The sequence below is a fragment of the Phyllopteryx taeniolatus genome, chromosome 1 (genome assembly GCF_024500385.1).
Source record: "Phyllopteryx taeniolatus isolate TA_2022b chromosome 1, UOR_Ptae_1.2, whole genome shotgun sequence".
NCBI lineage: Eukaryota > Metazoa > Chordata > Actinopteri > Syngnathiformes > Syngnathidae > Phyllopteryx > Phyllopteryx taeniolatus.
The window spans coordinates 15932881-15954515 of NC_084502.1; the positions used below are offsets into that span (position 1 = coordinate 15932881).

At 42.4% G+C, this 21635-nt stretch overlaps 1 protein-coding gene across 3 annotated transcripts; it reads right to left on the minus strand.

Moving 5' to 3' along the window:
• Window positions 1-483: 483 nt before the first annotated feature.
• mfsd6a (major facilitator superfamily domain containing 6a) lies at window positions 484-19938 on the minus strand. 3 transcript variants are annotated; one of them, XM_061775360.1, is made up of 7 exons: window positions 19886-19932; window positions 16632-18063; window positions 15584-15681; window positions 14877-15038; window positions 14215-14313; window positions 12358-12650; window positions 484-963 (listed from the first exon to the last, which is right to left on the minus strand). In XM_061775360.1, exons 1-7 carry the CDS (start codon window positions 19914-19916, stop codon window positions 961-963), a joined length of 2118 nt encoding a protein of 705 aa, XP_061631344.1. In that variant the 5' UTR covers window positions 19917-19932; the 3' UTR covers window positions 484-960. The 3 variants fall into 3 exon arrangements, with proteins under 3 accessions (XP_061631344.1, XP_061631335.1, XP_061631326.1); XM_061775351.1 differs by lacking the exon at window positions 484-963 and adding an exon at window positions 3435-4092 and having other exon boundaries at window positions 19683-19938; XM_061775342.1 differs by lacking the exon at window positions 484-963 and adding an exon at window positions 3435-4092 and having other exon boundaries at window positions 19886-19931.
• Window positions 19939-21635: the final 1697 nt, after the last annotated feature.

Sequence of the window (21635 nt, forward strand, 5' to 3'; positions counted from 1 at the left end):
GAAATAGCCATTTATTTTGCTGTCTGCTATTGTGTGACTGCAAAATGGCTGCTTCAGCTCACAGATCTCGCTGGTGTATTGCAACGAGATATTGAGGCTCTCTCCATCGGCATTCGCGGTGAAGACAGCTTGACAAAGACAGACCATTTGTAAAAGAACCATAAAAAGAAGTCTGAAGACATTAAGATGCATTTGTGTTAGTTTTCACGGAAAAGGCCTATTAAGAAATAGGAGAAAGATCATGTGTGTATATATATATATATATATTATTGATCAAAATGTATGAAAATGTCCCGTATAATATCTGTTTGTATAATGGCAAAACAAAATGGCTTTGCTAACGTCTGACGAATTAACAAAAATTGTTAAACAAGCTCATGATAACATCTGAAAAATCACACCTTACTTGCATGTCTTACAGTCAACCAAGATTTAGACTTCACTTTTATGTTTTTACAGCAGGTTGTCATCCTTGTAAGGTTGAAAAAGTTGCTAGCCTATTTTGAATCGGTAAGGATTAGAAAGTATGGATATCTGTTTTCGAACGGAAGGAGTAGAAGTAAAAAAATAAATACTCAGGTAAAGTACAGGTATCTGAAAAAATCTACTTCAGTACAGTACTTTTCACCCCTGCATAAAGCTGCCATTTTTCATGAGTTTATTGCAGCTTATCATATCTAAATGTCTAATTCAGTCTATACTAATAACAATTGTAGATTCTCTCCTAAGGTTAATTTGAATGTCAGAGCTCCCACTGTGCTGACCCAGCAGGCTGCGGGGGCCCGAGGGGTGCCCAGAGGGACACCACGCCAGGCGGGGTCCAACTGGCCTGCCTGCTGGGCTACGGGCTACCCACGAAGAGCCTGACAGGGTGGGCGTCATCTATGGCGTGATTGATCCAGCCGGGACAAAAAGGTTCCTTGTTGAGGCCGAGGAGGATGTGGACCAAAGTTTGTCTGTTTACTGTAAAAATACATGAAAAAAAAGATATCTGTTCTTACAACGCCAAAATAGGTTGGTTAATTTTTACATCCTCCGCAGATGATGACACAAAGTAAAAAAGAAACAAATAGAGGGAGGTAAAGTCAACCGCTGTTGAGATCTTGACTGACTGAAAAAAAGGCATCTTCACTGGATGCCACAATTTACAGAACAACTTGTCGTTATTGAGGACAACATGCGTATACTGGGAAAAAAAATACCTCAAGTATGAATTGGCTTAAGATTCATAAAATTAAATCTTTTTGACATGTTGCAAATGTTAGCAAAATGTCAAAACAGCCTTAAAATAAGTGCAGTAAGATGTTTTCACTCAAAATAAGATTCACTAGATAAGATCTATGCAGTGTATACATGGACCAAAAACTGGAGATCACAATGTCAAATAACGGTCAAAAGGCTTGCCTTAATTCTTCTACTACAAAACTACTCTCTTTCTTTTTCTTTGTATTTTCTAGCAGTCTGTGACACCATGCTGCCACTTGGACAGACAACTTGCTTGAGCGAGGAAAGCTACAATTGGCTGGAGAGATATAGTTGAGTGTGTGGAACGCTCCCATTTTAAAAATGGGTTAGGATGTTTAAAATTGCGGTGTATCCGTATTCCAAATCTTTTGAGTACCTTGAAGGTAGGAAGATGTATTTATATATTTAAAAAACAAAAAATTAAGCTAATTTAACATTCTGGGACAAAGCCATCAAGCTTTGTAGCCCGTTGATGAAAATGTAAAATTTTCTCTTGTGATCATGTTTCATGCATGTAATTTCCAAACGTGATTATGTTAACAGAATGGCTGCAAAGATGCTTGTAATGTGCTTAATATTTTAAGATGAAATACAACATGGAACATGCTGAGAAATGTGAAAGCGCCACTAATCATCCAGAGCGTAACCCTTCACACCAAAGGACCACTGTGGATCCCGTGATTTGAAATCATTGATTCAACAAGTTTTATCGATTAACATCTGATGATGGAGCTCATGATTGATATGTGGCTGTCCAGGTAATGTCCTCGCTCTCCTGGGACTCCATCATGGCAATAATAGAAAATATACAGTAAACAATAAGGTCACAAGCGGCGCTTCAAATACTGACCCAGTAACCATAGACTCCGCAAAAGGGCAGGCAACCCAGACTGCAACCAAGGCAGGGCCGGAGTCAGGAATTTTTCAGTGGTGTGGCCCAAAATTTAGTTGGGGTGGGGGTGCCGATCGAACTTTTTGCCCCTTTAATGCCGTTCGTCAACCGGGGTACTGATTGTAACGTGACCAGAATTTGTTTCCACAATGATTGCCCAACGCATGAGGAGCATAGAGCCGCTCTGCCCCTGAACCTAGGGCCCCAAGTTGAAGGGGACCGTATCAATGACGAAACAACGGCACCACTTTAGAGGCTGCGATGAGAACATGTCGGAAATCGCCTGCTTACTAGCTGTTGCTGGGTAGGAGGTGGCCCAAGAGACACAGCTGATATTGTATTTTATTTAAATTAATCCATTTAAAAAATCTGTTTTTCCATTGTCTTGTTTTTTTTGGGAGGGGGTGCTCCATAGTCATTTCTGCTTGGGGTCCCGAGGGGGTTTAGAAAAGTAATTTTCTGCACACTTGGGTTCTGCATGTTGTGAAGCAGCAGCATGAGTCCTGGGGGGGCTGCACACATATCACACTAACAAATTCACTTTGACATTTTTTTTTTTAAAAACAATAGTCTTACTTTTTGAGGAAGCGTAATACTGTCCTCCTACACACGCCAATCAGAAGCCAGCGCACCACGACCTCAATAACCTACCACACGCACGCCACTGGGGCGGGGTAGGAAAAAAGGCAATCCTCTCAGTGCGCTACTGCCATCAAGTGGTTAATGAGACAACTTCTACACCATTCTGCAGGATCCTGCATGCAGGGAAGACTGCAGAGCATTTCATGTGGTACTAAAGCTAGCGCAACATTCCTACCAGTCATCTAACATTTAGCTTTTTACACCATGTATTAATTCACCTTTGTGTTATACACTACTACCAAAAAGTTCATGAAACTCATGTTGTGTAATTTTGATCTTTGCTTAAATTTTGAATGCGCATCTAAAACTGTTCAATATTTCAGATTTTTTTTTGTACAACTTGCTTTTCTCTAATCAGGAGCTGTACAGCACAAGTCACAACCGTTTTCTTTGTTTTTATTTTCCAACTACGTCCACTTTTATGCCTCTCTGTAATTCTTCCTGTCCTTCTATATATTTATTGCAACCCGCTGATAACTGACACTCCGTGGCCGCTTCCTGTTTGAATGCGAACAGCACGAGGAGGAGGACTGTATAAATACAAATTCTTATTGAACAAGAAAATGTATTGGTACATCCATTGTGCAGTTTGACGTTTAGCGCCTCGTTAGAGAACAGCTAGTTGTACAAAAAGTAGTGACACAAACAGTTGAACGTGCATTCAAAAAGTTTACAAAAGGTCAAATCACCAGCGCAGGCTCGAGATCAGAAACATGAAAGGCATTTAACAATACATGTACAGCATTGGGAATTCTTTGGCATTTTATTTTAAGTGGTCACTTTCAATGAGAGTTTGACGACAATTCTTTCCCGAACTGCAGTCATCACACCTCTAATCCATGATACGAACCATCTGAAATGACTGCGATGACAGAAGGGATTTAAACACTGTTTCGAGTATTATAGTGCTTTACTGGGAATGTGGAACATATGGAGAGTAAAATCGACTTGTTGAATATTGACGTAAAAACTGGTTTTGCATAAAATAAAGGCCTCCAGCTCAGAAAAGCACGAAAATAGACAACGCTTAAATTAAATTAAATCACCATCATATCACCTTATTAAAGAGGCACTTTGTCATCAACAGAAGGCTTTAAAAAGTCTTAAAGTGACACCAAGTCCAACTACTGAGATTTGAAGTTTTTTTTTTGTTGTTTTTTTTTTAAATTTGCAGACCGAAAGACATCTGGCGTCTCCTGCATTTTGTTTCAGTCTGTAGATGTTGTGGGGATGGGGCTCGGTCCACATGCGGGTACGACGCCACAGTCACCTGTAGTTCCGTGCGCCATCACCACTGCTCCGTCATTAGGAACCTGACGATTAAGACGAGAAATAGTTGACACATGCCATCGAGGTTTGTGCTCACACATTCACGGCAATGTCATGGAAAGAAGAGCAGTGGAAGTGAGAACATGCACGAAGACATCTTCACATACGGTTATACCACTACGGGGGGCTGTCAGGGACATAATGCAGGATTACCCCACACACGACTGAAACACTCGTTCGCATGAGTGAAATTTTATGCTCACACAAGACCGAAACTCTCATGCACTACAGAAACACTTTCATATACAATACATGACTGAAACACTATCACACTACTGAATTTTTATGCTCACACGATACTGAAACACTTATACACACTACTGAAACATTTTCATATACAGTGGGGCAAAAAAAGTATTTAGTCAGCCACCAATTGTGCAAGTTCTCCCACTTAAAAAGATGAGGGAGGCCTGTAATTTTCATCATAGGTATACCTCACCTATGAGAGACAAAATGAGAAAAAAAATAAAAAAATGCAGAAAATCACATCTGATTTTTTAAGAATTCGTTAGCGAATTATGGTGGAAAATAAGTATTTGATTTCTGGCTCTCATAGACCTGTAACTTCTTTAAGAGGCTCCTCTCTCCTCCACTCGTTACCTGTATTAATGACACCTGTTTGAACTCATCAGTATAAAATACACCTGTCCACAACCTCAAACAGTCACACTCCAAACTCTACTATGGCCGAGACCAAAGAGCTGTCAATGGACACCAGAAACAAAATTGTAGACCTGCACCAGATTGGGAAGACTGAATCTGCAATACCTAAGCAGCTTGTGTGGAGAAATCAAATGTGAGAGCGATTATTAGAAAATGGAAGACATACAAGACCACTAATAATCTCCCTCGATTTGGGACTCCAGGCAAGATCTCACTCCGTGGGGTCAAAATGATCACAAGAACGGTGAGCAAACATCCCAGAACTACACGAGGACCTAGTGAATGACATGCAGAGAACTGGGACCAAAATAACAAAGGCTACCATCAGTAACACACTACGCCGCCAGAGACTCAAACCCTGCAGTGCCGGACGTGTCCCCCTGCTTAAGCCAATACATGTCCAGGCCCGTCTGAAGAGAGCATATGGACATTCCGCCGCCATGTGCTTTACGGAGACTTGGCTTTGTGAAGCTGTACCCGATGGCGCCGTCATGCTTCCCAGCTTTCATCTTCACCGGGCAGACCGCGCCATGGAATCTTCGGGGAAAACAAAAGGATGTGCTTCTATATCAACGCAAAAATGGCGTACGGACGTCACGGAGCTCAGCACACACTGCAGCCCGCATTTAGAGTCGCTGTTTTTGAACTGTAAGCCATTCTACTCGCCTCGTGAGTTCGGATAATTCATTCTCGCTGGTGTCTACTTCCGCCTCAAGCTAACATGAATGCCGCAATGGAAATGCTCGCCGAACTAGTAAACGAAATTGAAGAAAAAACACCCAGACTCACCCCTCATTATTCTCGGGGACTTTAATAAAGCTACACTCAACCACGAACTCCCTAAATACAAGCAGCACATCGACTGTCCTACCAGGGAAAATAAAATTTTAGACCACTGCTATACTACGCTAAATAACGCATACCGTGCCAAACCTCGTGCAGCACTGGGCTCGTCTGATCACTGCTTAAATCACTTAATACCGACATACAGGCAAGAACTTAAATGTGTGAAGCCTACAGTGAAAACAGTGAAAAAGTGGACCAATGAAGCAAAGATAGAACTTCAAAACTGTTTAGACTCCACAGACTGGAGTGTCTTTGAAAAGTCAGCTAGCAGCCTGGATGAATATACGGACACTGTCACATCCTATATCAGTTTCTGTGAAGAGGTGTGTGTACCAACAAAGTCATTTCGCACATTCCAACAACGGCAAGCCGTGGTTCACTGCCAAACTTAAGCAACTTTGCCAAGCTGAGGAGGACGCAAATCAATGTGGGGACAAGGCCCTGTATAATCGAGCTAGAAACCAGCTGACTAAAGAAATTAACATTGCAAAGAGAAACTATGCAGCAAAGTTGGAAAAAGAGTTTAGCTCTAACGACTCTAAATCAGTCCAGCATGCATTCCAATCGCTGACCAATTACAAGCGACGATCACCCCAAGCTGAGAACAATAGCACACTAGCCAACGACTTGAATACCTTCTACTGCAGATTTGAAAAGGACACTTTCACCCCCCACACCCACCCAGCCGCACCACCAACCACAATCACACATCTGACTTCTGCGTTAACCATCCACAAACAGAATGTGAGAACCATCTTCAAACAACAAAAGATTAACAAAGCAGCAGGCCCAGACCATGTGTCCCCATCCTGCTTCAAAGTCTGCGCGGACCTACAATCTTGGGTCTAAATGACTACAGGCCTGTCGCCTTGACATTTGTGGTCATGAAGTCCTTTGAACGTCTCGTGCCGGACCACCTCAAGAGCGTCACGGGTCCCCTGTTGGACCACCTGCAGTTTGCCTAACGAGCGAACAGGTCTGCGGATGATGCAGTCAATATGGGACTGCACTTCATCATAGAACACCTCGACAGTGTGGTGACCTACGCAAGGATCCTGTTCGAGGACTTGCATGCTCCCAGAACTAAGACAAGAGCATGCAAAATCCTCCTGGACCCTCCACATCCTGGTCACCAGCTCTTCCAGTTCCTTCCCTCAGGTAGGCGCTACCGAACAATGCAAGCTAAAACTAGCAGACATTCCAACAGCTTCTTCCCTCTTGCCATTAACGTCTTAAACAGTTAACTTACAATTCCATTGCAACATGCTGCCAATTATTTTGTCTTGAGTTTGTTGTCACATTCACTTCATCTTAGAACACCTTGACAGTGCAGGGGCCTATGCGAGGGATCCTGTTCGTGGACTTCACCTCAGCGTTCAACACCATCAGCCCTGAACTCCTTTCCTCCAAGCTTCTCCAACTCAGCGTCTCGCCTGCCATCTGCCAGTGGATTTACAGCGTTCTGATGGGCAGGACGAAGCAGGTGAGGCTGGGGGAGACCACCTCATCAGCACGAACATGAGCACCCCAAGGTTGTGTCCTCTCTCCGCTGCTCTTCTCTCTCTACACGAACGACTGCACCTCAACGCACCCGGCTGTCAAACTTGCAGATGACACCACTGTCATCGGCCTCATCAAACACGGTGAGGGGTCTGCATATCGACAGGAAGTCGAGCGGCTGGAGCTGTGGTGTGGCCGACACAACCTGGAGCTGAACACGCTCAAGACTGTTGAGATGATCGTGGACTTCAGGAGGCATCCTTCGCCACAGCTGCCCCTCACGCTGTCCAGCTGCCTTGTGTCAACCGTCAAGACCTTCAAGTTCCTGGGAATTACAGTCTCTCAGGACCTGAAGTGGGCGATCCACATCAACTCCGTCCTCAGGAAGGCCAGCAGAGGATGTACTTCCTGCGGCTTCTGAGGAAGCACGGCCTGCCACACGAGCTGCTGAGGCAGTTCCGCACAGCGGTCATAGAATCAGTCCTGTGTTCTTCCATCACAGTCTGGTTTGGTGCTGCTCCAAAAAAGGACAAACTCCGACTGCAACGGATAATCAAAACTGCTGGAAAGATTGTCGGTACCCCCCTACCCACTCTTGAGGACTTGCATGCTCCCAGAACTAAGACAAGAGCATGAAAGATTCTCCTGGACTCTCCACATCCTGGTCACCAGCTCTTCCAGCTCCTTCCCTCAGGTAGGCGCTACCGAACAATGCAAACTAAAACTAGCAGACATTCCAACAGCTTCTTCCCTCTTGCCATTAACTTCTTAAACAGTTAACTTACAATTCCATTGCAACATGCTGCCAATTATTTTGTTTTTAGTTTGTTTTCAGATTTCTGTCGGGCCAATTATACATTCATTACTTGTGCACTCACTGTAGTAGTCTCGCCACGCTGCACTACCTGCATATCTGTTGTTGACCAATATTGGCCACTCATGCCAGAGAAGCATCTGCCCCACTTGCACACCGACTGCAACATTTGCACAATCAACATTCTCCCAGATTATCACGCTACTCGTCACTTTAAACTGCATACACTCCTTGAAGTCTGGACGCCCTTTGCACAATGGTCATTGCACCAGACTATTGCTATATTAGTCATTCAAACTGCTCTAAGTGCTAGAGGACTCTGCATCTTTTTGCACAATTGTCAAAAAATAAAATAATAAATAAAATTGTACCAGCATTACCAGATAACTAGAAACCCTTTAGTGCTCAGTGACTGTTTTTCTCAACGTCTTTATGTCTCAAAAGTGTTCTCTGTCAATTGACTGTCTGTTGTCATACTAGAGCGGCTCCAACTACCGGAGACAAATTCCTTGTGTGTTTTTTGGACATACGTGACAAGATAAAGATGATTCTGATTCTGACGAAATACCTTTTTTGCTCCACTGTACATATATTCAGACACATCCATCCATCCATTTTCCAAGCCGCTTATCCTCACAAGGGTCGCGGGCGTGCTGGAGCCTATCCCAGCTATCTTCGGGCAGGAGGCGGGGGTACACCCTGAACTGGTTGCCAGCCAATTGCAGGGCACATATAAACAAACAACCATTCACACTCACATTCATACCTACGGGCAATTTAGAGACTTCAATTAACCTACCATGCATGTTTTTGGGACGTGGGTGGAAACCGGAGTGCCCGGAGAAAACCCACGCAGGCACCGGGAGAACATGCAAACTCCCCAGAACTGTGAGGCAGACGCTCTAACCAGTCTCCACCGTTCCCCATATTCAGACACATACAGTATTGAATTTGGAACACTCATGCAAACTACGGAAACATTCTCACTACAGAAATGCTTTCATAAACACGAATAAAATATTCAAATAAAACACACCACTGAAATGATATCTTGCACACTATTGAAAAGTTCTCACACTCATTGCTGAAACGCTGAAACGTGTTCGTGTTCATACACTGTTGAAACGCTTTCATGTACATGACAAACACACACACACACTACTAGAATTGTTTTATGCTCACACGATATTGAAACGCTCTCATATGCACTACTAAAACACTTTCATATATATATATATATATACATACATATACTGTGATAACCTGAAATGGTCTGACATCATTATTGAATTTGGAATGCTTATGCGAACTACGGAAACACTCTCATACCACAGAAACGCTTTCATAGTTAAATACACACACCATTGAAATGATATCATCCACACTATTGAAACGTTCTTGCACTCATTGCTGAAACGCTTTCATACCAATGACTGAAAAGCGTTCATACACACTACTGAAACACTTTCCTATACATGATTGAAACACTCACAAACTACTGATTTTTTTTTTACGCTCACACACGACTGAAATGCTCCCATACACACTACTGAAACTCTTTCATATTCACGACTGAAATACACACTACTGAATGTTTTTATGCTCACGCACTTATGAAATGCTCTCATACAACTAATCCTCTCACATATTGTTCTGAAATATGCTCATATACTGAAATATACAATTTCAGTAGTAGAACATTTCAGTAGCATGTGAGAAGTAATTGTGAAATTGAAATTTGTCGCTGATGGCCCCTCACATACAACACACCCCAATGCACACAAAGACATGTACCCACAGGGTAACTTTCCATTAGGACACCATTAAGACAAGGAAGCATCAAGTCAGAAGATTGAAATCATCACACAGGAAATAATTATAACATGACATATCCTGTCAATACACAGTACACGCTCACTTTAAAGTAGATCACAGAGGCCATAGTTAAAGACACTATATAGACCTTTTCACCAAGGCGTCACACATACTTACGGGCAGCAAAACACTGAGCGTTATCCGAAGGCACTACTGGCAAACTCTTCCATGTCATTAGACCAAGGCAGAGCCATTGAGAAAACAGGGGAATTGGCCTAAATAATGATTTCAACCTTCTTCTGTACCACCATGGTTTGACTGTGAAGTGTCAGTTGAAAAATGTTACATGAGGTAAATTGGTTCTGGGAGACGGAATGCCAACCGTAATTGACATTTCAAAAGATAAGTCGATTTATAAATAGACTTGGTGGAAATACAGACTGTTGATATAGACGGAGATGAATAGTGTAGGTGTGACCCACCTCGCCCTTGTGCTGCCAGGTAATTATGCAGTCCTACTCACTCTATGAAAGTCAACTAACAAAGACTTGTTTACAGCCCTAATGGTGAGTCTTTAAATAAAAAAATAAGGATTTATACATACAAAACATCTCACATAGGATGCGGTGGAAAATTACTGATGGTGGGGCAATACCTGGGACAAACACACTTGGTCAACGTGATAACGTGGCTGGATATAGTGCCAGAAGGTGGAAATGCTGGGAAGGGGTGTAGACAAACCACAATCATTTAGAAAATATAAATACAACATCCCGAGCATCGAATAGCACCGTGACAAGTGGCTGCCATCTTTGTGAAATTTCCTAAGAAAAAAAACATGGCAAGAGCACTTCAAACGCCTCAAAAATCCTCCATAACAAATAAATTCCCCCCAAAACATTGATTACAGATGTACATAACCTATTCTACTGCCCACATTCTTTTCACAATGTTTAATTTAAGTTGATTTTTTTTTTTTAGGGCAAGTGACACCTTTCGCAGTGTTGTACCTGAATAAGTTCAGTCAACGAAAGTTCATAAGTCGTTCATATTTTGGTCAAATGAGAGCTAAACATTGTGTATTCCTGCCTGAGGAACAATATTGTGAACACGCTCATTCAGGCGTCTGTCAACGCTTTTCAAGCGGCAGTTGATTTTCGTTCAAGAGTGCCAGGTTTTCTTAAGACTTCCAGAAGAAAACCCGGCTAAACTGTTAACAAGCCTTTATATGTCGGGGGATTAAGCATCATTTGTCAGCCGGTTCAGTGCAGTCACCATTTATGTTCACATTAGGCAGTCACATTGTGGCTGAGTGCAGTGCGTTCACAGAAGTGAATGTCTTCTTTGGTTCTTTTGTAATACACAATTGTACAAATGTATCACAAGGATTTTATTTTTTTTTTTTAATAAGAATGCTTTACTTAAAACACTATGATCACACATCCATCCATCAATTTTCTGAGCCGCTTCTCCTCACTAGGGTCGCAGTCCTGCTGGAGCCTATCCCAGCTATCATCGGATCATAATATGGAAATTATTGTTTGAGATAAGCTAAAAATATTTGTTAATAATGATGAATGTCTGAGATTGAGTGTGACTTTCACCATCTTTCCCATCATACTGTGTTGCAGAATGCAGAGTGGAACAATAAAAGACATGTATCGGTAATCCACCAGAGTCTCTGTAGTGTATTGAAGCGACAGTGGTGTGGAGCTGCATTTCCCCACATTCAGTAGTGGCTCGTCACACATGCAACTCACAGCAGCACTATAGTATGAGTAACACCACTCCCTCTGCCTCCAAAGATTATAAGATACACTCCTTTAAATTTCAAGAATCGCATGCTATCCTTGGAGGTGGATGTAGTTTCCTACCTTAGCCTGGTTCCTATCTTAGATTGTGTTTGCACATTAAGGACTAGAGTGTTGTTTTTGTTTTAATTAAAGACTACAGTCTATTTATTTTAATTCCACATTTAAAAAAAAGACCATTCAAGGACTCAAACATGTTTTTCCTCATGCTTTGAGATTGTAGGGTGAACGCTACAGTTGGCTACTCGTGCAGACTGAATGGGAGGCAACTATGAGGAAATGCCAGTATTTTGAGGGTAATAGCTTGCAGCAACATACTGGAAAAACAACAACAACAACCATGAAGTAGCTCAGTTTTTGAATGGTGAACGTGGTTAAAATTTATTTTAAAGTTGGTGAACTGAACTTTGAGCTAGTTTGTGTAGAAAATAAACTTTCCCAACACTGGACGTTTGAAACGTCCCTGTAATATTGATTCGTCGACTTGGAGAAACCTCTTGGAATTTGTACAAGCTTATTGGTGGATATTTTTAAGAGAAACTTGTCGGCCAATTAAAAACGGTGTTACCCGAGTAGCAGACAAAATAAAAGAGGATACGTGTTGAGAAATAATCAAGTTATACGGTTTTACTGTAATCTGAAGGTGTTTTTATCTTTTACCTGATTTTCCATAGGCGGTGTTCACAAGCACAATGAAAAGGTCTATTTAACCAAACAGAAACTAAATGAAACATTTTCTTACCAGACAGTAAAACAAATAAATATAAATTGATATGGTTTGTGAAAGCGACATTGTTCACCTGTAGCGGCTGAGTCTCGCGTGGCAGCTGGCCAATCTTCGCCATGTTCATCATCTCTGTGATCTGGACAACAGCGAAGGCGATGGTGACCCAGGGGGAACCCGAGAGCACCCAGGCGGGCTTAGCTATGTCCTCCTGCTCTTCTTGGTACTTAGTCTTCTTCACAGGAAGAGGGGCAGCCTGCTTGTTGAGGGCGGGGCTCCCTCTGGTGCTCTGGTTCTCCACCAAGTCAATGGTGGCAATGGGAACAGGGCTGGAGGGGACTGGAATGTTCTCTGCCAGCATTTTGTCCTCTAGTTGGAGAAAAGAGAAAGAAGAAAATGTCAGTCTTAGATGTGAATAGCTGAGTGGTTAGCATGGGGAGAAAATGCAAACCCCACACGAGGCGGCAGAATTCGATCCCCCAAGCCTCTGTGCTAGCCACTCATTTACTGTTCCATGTGGCAATAAATATAAAACAATCAAATTAAAAACAGTGTTACTACACATTCGAAATTTTTAAATTAAAACTCAAAGGCCATTAACCCGCTTATACCATGGTCACTTGCCAACCAAAATATTGTTTTCAGAATTTCATGTTTTGTAGTCAAAACAAAGTTTAAAAAAAAAAACCTATGTATTTCCCCTTGCAACACTTGAGGGCTTGACAAGGAAGGGAATGTAAAAACTATTTAGTACTCCAGCAAATACATTTTCTGGTTTGATAATGTTAAATAACAACCACAGGTATGATGATAAAAATCTGTTTTACTTATTACAATTAATATTTGAAACATTAACCCCGTCTTGAAACCCTAATTCATTTTGAAACCCTAAACCTGTTTTGAAACCCTAATACTTGCTTTGAACCCAACTTTGAAACCCTAATCCTTGCTTTGAACCCATCTTTGAAACCCTAACCCTGTTTTGAAAGCCTAATTGAAACCCAAATCCTGTTTCGAAACCCTAACCCTGTTTTAAACCCTCATTTGAAACCCTAACCCTGTTCTGAAACCATCCATCCATCCATCCATTTTCTGAGCCGCTTCTCCTCACTAGGGTCGCGGGCTGTTCTGAAACCCTCATTTGAAAGCCTAACCCTGTTCTGAAACCCTAACTTGAAACCCTAACCCTGTTTTAAACCCTACTTTGAAACCATGACCATGTTTTGAAACCCTACTTTGAAATCCTAACCCCGCTTTGACACCTTAACCCTGTTTTGAAACCCTAACCCTAATTTTAAACCCTACTCTGAAACCCGAACCCTGTTTCGAAACCCTGCTTTGAAACCCTAACCCTGTTTTAAATCCTACTTTGAAACCCTAGCCCTCTTTTGAAACCCTAATTGCAACCGTCAGAATGTGTGACCTTACTCTATTTTCCTTATGGGCAATCCCAACAGCCCGAAAACTTCATCCTGCTCACTTTCATCGGGAGACAAACATTCTTAAAATGTAACCCCGAGAACTCAGAATACAGTGGTCACAATTTATGAATGTGGGACGCAATAGCAACACGCAAACAACTTTATCCTGACCTTCTCACGTCATCTCTTGAAATCCTAATTTGAAAACCTACACTGTTTTGAAACTCTTTTGTCTTAACATTCTTGGAACCGTTACATACTTTTCCAGACTTGGAAATTTATGCAATCAAATTCCATACTTTTCCATACTTGGGTAGGCACCCTGGGAAAAAAATTTGTACAGCGCGAACTGAGCGTGCCTTTGTATTGCTTGTACTCCGTTTCTAACCTCGAAATGTGGTATGTCAGGACCTCCGTGTAAACCAGGGAGCCTCTCTCTGTATTTACATCCTGTACATGCCCACTGATACCCTGGCACAGACTGAGGGTTTGGAAGACAGGGGGTTACCCACCATTTCCTTCCGTTTCGCCTGTCAGACACTGGATGAGGATGAAGATGAGGAGTATGACCAGGGAGGCCATGCCGATCCCCCGGAATGATGATGCAGCGCCTGCAAAAATTGAAAGCACTGACATCAGTGTATAGTTGTTTTGCTTTCTCTGGGTTGCCATACATGGAAAAAAGGATGACAGCTCTGGGAAAATGCTAGTAAAGGGTCAATGTGGGTATTGTGTGGTTTTATTGAATGTGCAAAATGACTTTGTTGGTACACACACCTCTTCACTGACACTGATATAGGATGTGACAGTGTCTGTATATTCATCCAGGCTTTTGCATGGATGTCTGCTTTATCGGCTTTGTCTGCTTTATTTATCTTTGATTTTTTTTCACTCATAAACTACCGAAACACTCACACATACTACTGACATTTTTTTTTGCCGTTCAAATACATGAATGAAATACCATTTTGCCATAGAGTATATGAGGTACAGAGCATTTCTGTAGTGTGTGTGAGTGGTCATCCTGAATCACCCCCAATAATCTTTAACAATGCTTCCCGAGGGGAAAACAATGAGTAAAGAAGACCTCTGCTATAGCAGTGGCACATTACCATCACTGGAGGATGAAGTTGTAGGTATGAAAAAAAAGTTCAAATGTATTAGGGCGTCATACCAAAATAACCGACCAGCAGTCCTCCCACCATGGCCCCGCAGCCGCGACCCAGCCCCAGGTGAAGACCCTGCAGGATGCCCTGGGCGGACGTCCTCAGAGCTGGCGGGACGGCAGCGCTCAAGAAGGAAATACAAGCGGCCCAAACAGAGGCGTGAGTCACACCTGCAATGCAAACATGTCACATGACATCCTGTAACCTCTTCTCCAAAGAAACAAAGCAAACAAAACATATTTACTTCTTTTGGCTATATTTTTCAATGTAGTCGATGTAAGTAATGAAATTCATGTGACTATATTTGCATATACTATGTGTGACTAATGCACTTTATGTTCGTATATAATGCAATCTATGTGAAAATGTTTCTCTCGCTCTCTCTCTCTCACTCTATATAGTGTGAAACCATATAAATATAGAGTTGCTTCATCATATTCAGTATGGACAACAAATAGATAACTAGTTTTGAAATCTGAAGTCAAGAAAAATAATTTGTTCAACTATTGTTCAATTTATTTGGAAAATGGGGTTTGTTCACAAAAAAATGCTTGCAATATCCTAATATTTAAAGTGAAGACAATTTAGGTAGAGATTTCTGCAAGAAACAAATAGGCACACGTGATTTGCTTTAGCAGGCCAAATAAAATTATGTGGCAGGCCGGATCTGGCCTTGAGTTTGGCACCTGTGTCGTAAAGCACATATGCGCGTTACCTTGGAGGACTTCCACTGGCAGCACGGTCCAGGCATTCTTCAGGTATGAGATGTAGAAGTAGCGTGCAGTGTTGCAGGCCAGGCCGATGTAAAGCACCCTAAGGGAAAAAACACGCCATCTTGGTGAGGTTTTCATGTCCAAAACAATCAACGTTGCCCTATTTGAAAACAAGCCATCTAAACATGACCCACCCTTACACCACAAATTCATCGAGATCGTTGTGTTTGCTTGGAACACACACAACATGTTTGCAGACACACACATTCACATGCACGTCACAGCTAGCTGTGACCTCTGAAATAGCACCGCCATGTAGTTGCAGCGCTTCAATGTAGTTATGTGGTCTCCCTTTAATGGCCTCCGTCCACACAGAGAATGCAGTTATGTGTAATCTTCCCTTCAATGGCATCAACACAGAATGTGGAGGGCTGGCAGAAGGACATCTAATACATGTTCTCAAATGTTGCAGCTGACTACAAATTCATGAACCACATCAATGACAGGCAGATCAACAGTGGAGTGGGTCTGGATGTTGGCGAGAAGCTCGTCAAGCTGCTCGAGCAATGAACTCGAGCCACCAAAGAACCCAAGGGTTTAATGTTTTCCCTTGTGGGAACAAAATTTGTATAACAAAAGAGAAACTTGACTTTTTTTTGCAAAGAAAAGTTTTGATGGTGCACAAAAAAATCTATGTGAAGACATCTGGTAATTTATCTCAGGTGTGTCAGGTGTGTAATAAAAATATTTTAGTCTACAACTGTTGTCCAATTTCTGTTAACAAGGGATATAATATAAATGAATATAAATGCTTGTAGTGAAGAAAAATTGCAATTTCGGAAAAGATTTCGGAAAAGATTTTCTGTCAAAAATGAAAAGAACAAATACACTTTGCAATAAACATTAAGTATTTGCTTTAGTGGGTCAGATTTAATGATGTGGCGGACTGGATCTGGTCCCCAGGCCTTGAAATGGACACCCGGGATCTATCTTGTACTCGTAAAATTTTAATGAAAATACTTTTTTTTCATGAAACGTTCAAGCTCTGACCTGATGTGTCCCACCAGCTCGATGAACTTATGGCTGGTGAAGTAGGCGGTGAGCTCTGAGACGTGACTCAGGACAGAGCAGACACCAAAGAGCGTGTAGGTGCCATGGAGGTCTTCCAGGTGCCAGTACAGGAAGCTGAAGACAAAGCCGTAGCCAAAGCCCATGAACCAGGCTACGAATAGAACCGAGCTGTAGCGCACGCTGCACAGTAGCTTCAGAAGATCGCTGTAGTGGAACTCTTGATGGAGAACGGTTCTATTGCTGGCGGGTGGAGCCCTAGGGCCGCCCGTCTCATCAGTTACGCCTTCTGGAATCTCCTGCCGATAGTCACTTCCCGTTTCAAAGTAGAACTGAGTGGCAACAACAAAAGCCGCACCCATAAGCACACCGAAGACGATGAAGGCGATCTGATAGTTGCGCAAGCGGAAGTCGGGCAGGATACAGCCGAGGCCGTCGATCGTGGCGCTAATGTGGGTGTGGTCGATCCAGATGCCCACCAGCAGCATGGCGAGCCCCCAGCCCAGAGAGCCCCACATCCTCTGCAGGCCGTAGCGATCGCGGGCCTTGCCGAGATACTGCAACGTGACCGTGTCCACGATGGTGACGGCAGGAGCGCTGAAGAACTCGCCGACGATGATGACCAGCAGAATGATGAGGAAAATGTTCTCCACTTGGGTGTTGTCATAGATGATTTGGTACTCCTTGGGACTGATTGTCGGAACAGAAGTGGTGGACGTGGCGGTGGTGGTGTTAATCGTAGGGGATGTATCATTAATGCTTCGCTTGGTTCTGGAGGCTGGGAACTTAGGGAGCCAAAGGACGTCAATGAGGCTGCGGCGGACACGATCGCTGGAGTTGCTCTCCTGTGTGAAGTTTCCAGGTGGGTGAGTGGTGGCCACCGGGGGCGGCATCGTCACGTCGGCACCCTTCTCCACACATTTCATGTCGGCTGGTTTCACAAAGCCGATGCCGCAGTTAAACACCAACCAGCAGAAGACCGAGAACAGTAGCACGGCCTTCCCCTTTTTAAAGCGGTCAGCCACCACACCCCAAAACGGCGCACTGCAGAACTCGATGAAGTAACGGATGCCCACCAGGAGGCCGCTTCGACTGGCAGACATTCCCAGCTGCTTATAGTAGACCGCAAGCAGCGGGTGCAGTGAGCCGTAGGCAGCGTAGAAGAAAAAGTAGAAGACTTTAGAGATGAGGAGGTGAGTGTTGATGTGGAGGAACATCCTTTGACAGCAGTCCAAGGAGCTGGACTGCGAGACCTCCAGTGGCTCGGCTGAGGCGTCGATGGATAGAGGATCTGGAACAGGAACACTTCTCTGCTGCAATGACAGTTTGTTGAACGCCTCCTCCGGCACAGATGTGTTCTGTAGGTCCTCCTCATCGTCGGTCAGAATGGCAACCTTGTCATCAGCTGGCATATCTGGAAAAAAATGTCACACCAACATCAGGACCTTGAAATTTCCACAGCAATCCTCTGATCCCAAATACAGTGACCCTGACTTTGGAGCGAGCAAAGAGAAAACTTGAGATAGTCGAGTGAGGTGGGAATTAAAAAGTTGAACAACAGTCACAGTAGCATTTTAGGCCTTTTACTGAACGGGACAAACACTCAAACACACAAATACAAAATACTAGGATTAAGTATTGAGAATTCGCAAACAATGAATTAACAGCATATGGTCAACCCAACCAACTGCAGCTCCTGATGTCAATCACTAGGAAAAGACCCCTTTGAAGACAACATGTGAATGTACTACACAAAAGAAATCACTGTCCAAACACATCCATCCATCCATTTGCTTATACCGCTTATCCTCACTAGGGTCGCAATTCAGTTCTATTTACCTTTTTTCAATATTTCCAAGCACCGTGTTAATGTTCGAGCTTGGCATTATGTAACAGTGACTTACAATATTAACTACTTTTTAGGAATAAAACTCATTTTGATGAGACAAGCACTAAGTGCCTATGTCTGCGACAACAGCAGTTTTCATTTAACAATTAAAGGTCATCTTGCTATGAATATCATACTTTACTATTTTTCTCAGCTAATATTAAAACTGTTGTTTTATTTGTTGTAACCATTGTTTATTCGCCATCCCTAGTTTGAATGTTTCTTCATGTAACCTTAATACACTCTTCAATGTGTCTGTTGTTATACGGTCTTATTTTTGATGAACACTTGGGCCGACCACACTATTGCATTTGTAAGTTGTTCATTATTGTGGTACTTAGAGAGCAAAGTGTAATTTTTTTTTTTTTAGTTGGTGGCACTTGGTGTAAAAAGTTTGAGAATCAGTGTACTACGGAATCCTTCCCTTGTCCCCAACTCCCTATTATCACTAGACAGGTACATCTCAATCAATTAGAATATTCGAGTTTCCACAGATGGTGAATTTTGGGTTTTCGTTTGCCGTAAGCTATAATCATCACAATGATACATATATTTAAAAATCATGAAATATTTCACTCGGCGTGTGTGTGTGTAGTGCAGCTCTATGAGTTTAACTTTTTGAATTGAACTATCTAACAAGATTAAGCTATTGACACTATTTCAGCTTTACTGAGATGTACCCGTTTAGGGATTTTCAGGGGTCAACTACATAGTCCATTACTGTATATAAAAAAATTCCCTTACAGGGATTTTTAGTGGACTTTAGTTCGCTATATAAAAAGCTCCATACAGTGAATATTAGGGAGTAGGGAATGAGAGAATGATTCCCATCACAACCCATTGAAACGTAGCAGGTAGGGGACCATGATGGCCCTCTTCATGGCCCTTGCGCCAAAGGTTAGGAAAAAGACCGTCCCTCACCCCGATGCGGAAGTGCTTCATTTCTTCCACAAAGCTTTTAAAATAGTGTTCGTCTGATCGAAGCAAAGCGCTGATAGAGGAGTCACCAACGACCAGATATTTGGAAATGACTAACACATTGAATACATCTCATAAACGGGCTTATTGCTATTGTGCGTGAGGCAGCTCACCTGCCACCATATCAAAAAACGCAAACGGGGTGATAAATAAATGTAACCGCTTACCTGCTTAGGTCACCGAGCCCATTCACGTCAAACTATTATTGCGCACTTTCTCTTGAAAATTTCGCTCTCTGTTAGCTCATTTTCCCCTTGAAATCCCATAAATTTCTTCGGTCACCGTTTTAATCTAACACAATTCGACGTATTGTATATATTTAGCACGAGTATCTATTTGTCGTCGTCTCGTTTGTCTTATTTGTTGCTACCTCGTCGAACCGGAGTTCCCACACCTGTCATGTGCCGACATCAGAGTCAAGTCAGCCGTGGTGGATAACAGACACTTCCGTAATTTGCTTTCAAAATAAATATAAGGACAACATTACGAATGTATGACAACTAATCCCGTCTATCATGCAATTTGGGAATATGTATAAAGTTTGTTTATAAATCCAGTTTTTACACGTAGGACACTTGACCTTGAACATCTAGCTGGACAGCTCAATGTGTTCATCCGAATGTATTGGATTTATTTTTTCAAAATCCGGTGTACATACTGGTCGAATCCAATGAATTTCCTCCGGCGACTCGAATAAAGGGAACACTCCCAGTCATTAATAACAAATAAACCAAGCCGGCCGAGACCGGAGACTCTGGCTCGGCCATATGTCGAATGGGCTCGACGCTCAACGTAATCTGCACCAGATTTTTAAATGTTTTTATTTTAAATTTTTTTTATTGTAAAATCAAAATCATATAACAATAGAAACCACGTTCAAGCTAAACTCAAGTTAAGCATTCAATTACATTACTTTGAATAGAATAAACCTAAATCCAAACACACAAAATATTTTTTAAACAAAGTAATTAAATATGTATTGTATGTCTAAAATAATAGTATGATGACTGTACATGTGGCTGACTTAAATCCTGTTACCTTCAGGGGGCGTCATCGACGTTGACTATTGACAGTTGACGTGACGTCATCTGGAATGTTTATTTTTATTTTTATTTTTTTTAATTTTTTTTACGGAAAACAAATATGAAGGCAACGCAAAGCAAAAACAACCAAAACATTTTTTAAAAAACAACAAATATGAAGGCAAAAGTTGATCTCAAGAGTCAATCATCAGAATCAGAATCATCTTTATTTGCCAAGTATGTCCAAAAAACACACAAGGAATTTGTCTCCGGTAGTTGGAGCCCCTCTAGTACGACAACAGACAGTCAATTGACAGAGAACACTTTTGAGACATAAAGACATTGAGAAAAACAGTCACTGAGCAATAAAGGGTTGCTAGTTATCTGGTAATGCCGGTACAATTTTATTTATTTATTTATTTTATTTTATTTTTTGACAATTGTGCAAAAGGATGCGGAGCCCCCTAGCACTCTGGGACAATGTTGATTGTGCAAATTTTGCAGATACTCCTCAGTCAGTGTGCAAGTGGTGCAGATGCTACTCTGGCATGAGTGGCCAGTATTGGTCAACAACAGATATGCAGGTAGTGCAGCATGGCGAGACTACTACAGGAGTGCACGAGTATGTATAATTGGCCCAACAGAAATGTGGCAACAAACTCAAGACAAAAAAAATGGCAGCATGTTGCAATGGAATTGTAGGTTAGCTGTTTAAGAAGTTGATTGCAAAAGGGAAGAAGCTGTTGGAATGTCTGCTAGTTCTAATTTGCATTGATCGGTAGCGCCTATCTGAGGGAAGGAGCTGGAAGAGCTGGTGACCGGTACGTGGAGGGTCCGAGAGGATTTTGCACGCTCTTGTCTTAGTTCTGGCAGCATGCAAGTCCTCAAGGGTGCGTATCTTTTCAGCAGTTTTGATTGTCCGTTGCAGTCGGATTTTGTCCTTTTTTGGAGCAGCACCAAACCAGACTGTGATGGAAGAACACAGGACTGATTCGATGACCGCTGTGAAGAACTGCCTCAGCAGCTCCTGTGGCAGGCCGTGCTTCCTCAGAAGCCGCAGGAAGTACATCCTCTGCTGGCCTTTCTGAGGACGGCGTT

Bases quoted from the DNA above. Each gene is read 5' to 3' on its own strand.
- mfsd6a (XM_061775342.1), bottom strand. From the start codon at position 19,916: ATGACAGGTGTGGGAACTCCGGTTCGACGAG. The intron at 15,682-16,631 runs GTCAGAGCTTGA...TTTTTCCCTTAG, and splicing joins GAGCTGGTGGGACACATCAG to GGTGCTTTACATCGGCCTGG. The intron at 14,314-14,876 runs GTATGACGCCCT...CAATTTTTGCAG, and splicing joins ACTGCTGGTCGGTTATTTTG to GCGCTGCATCATCATTCCGG.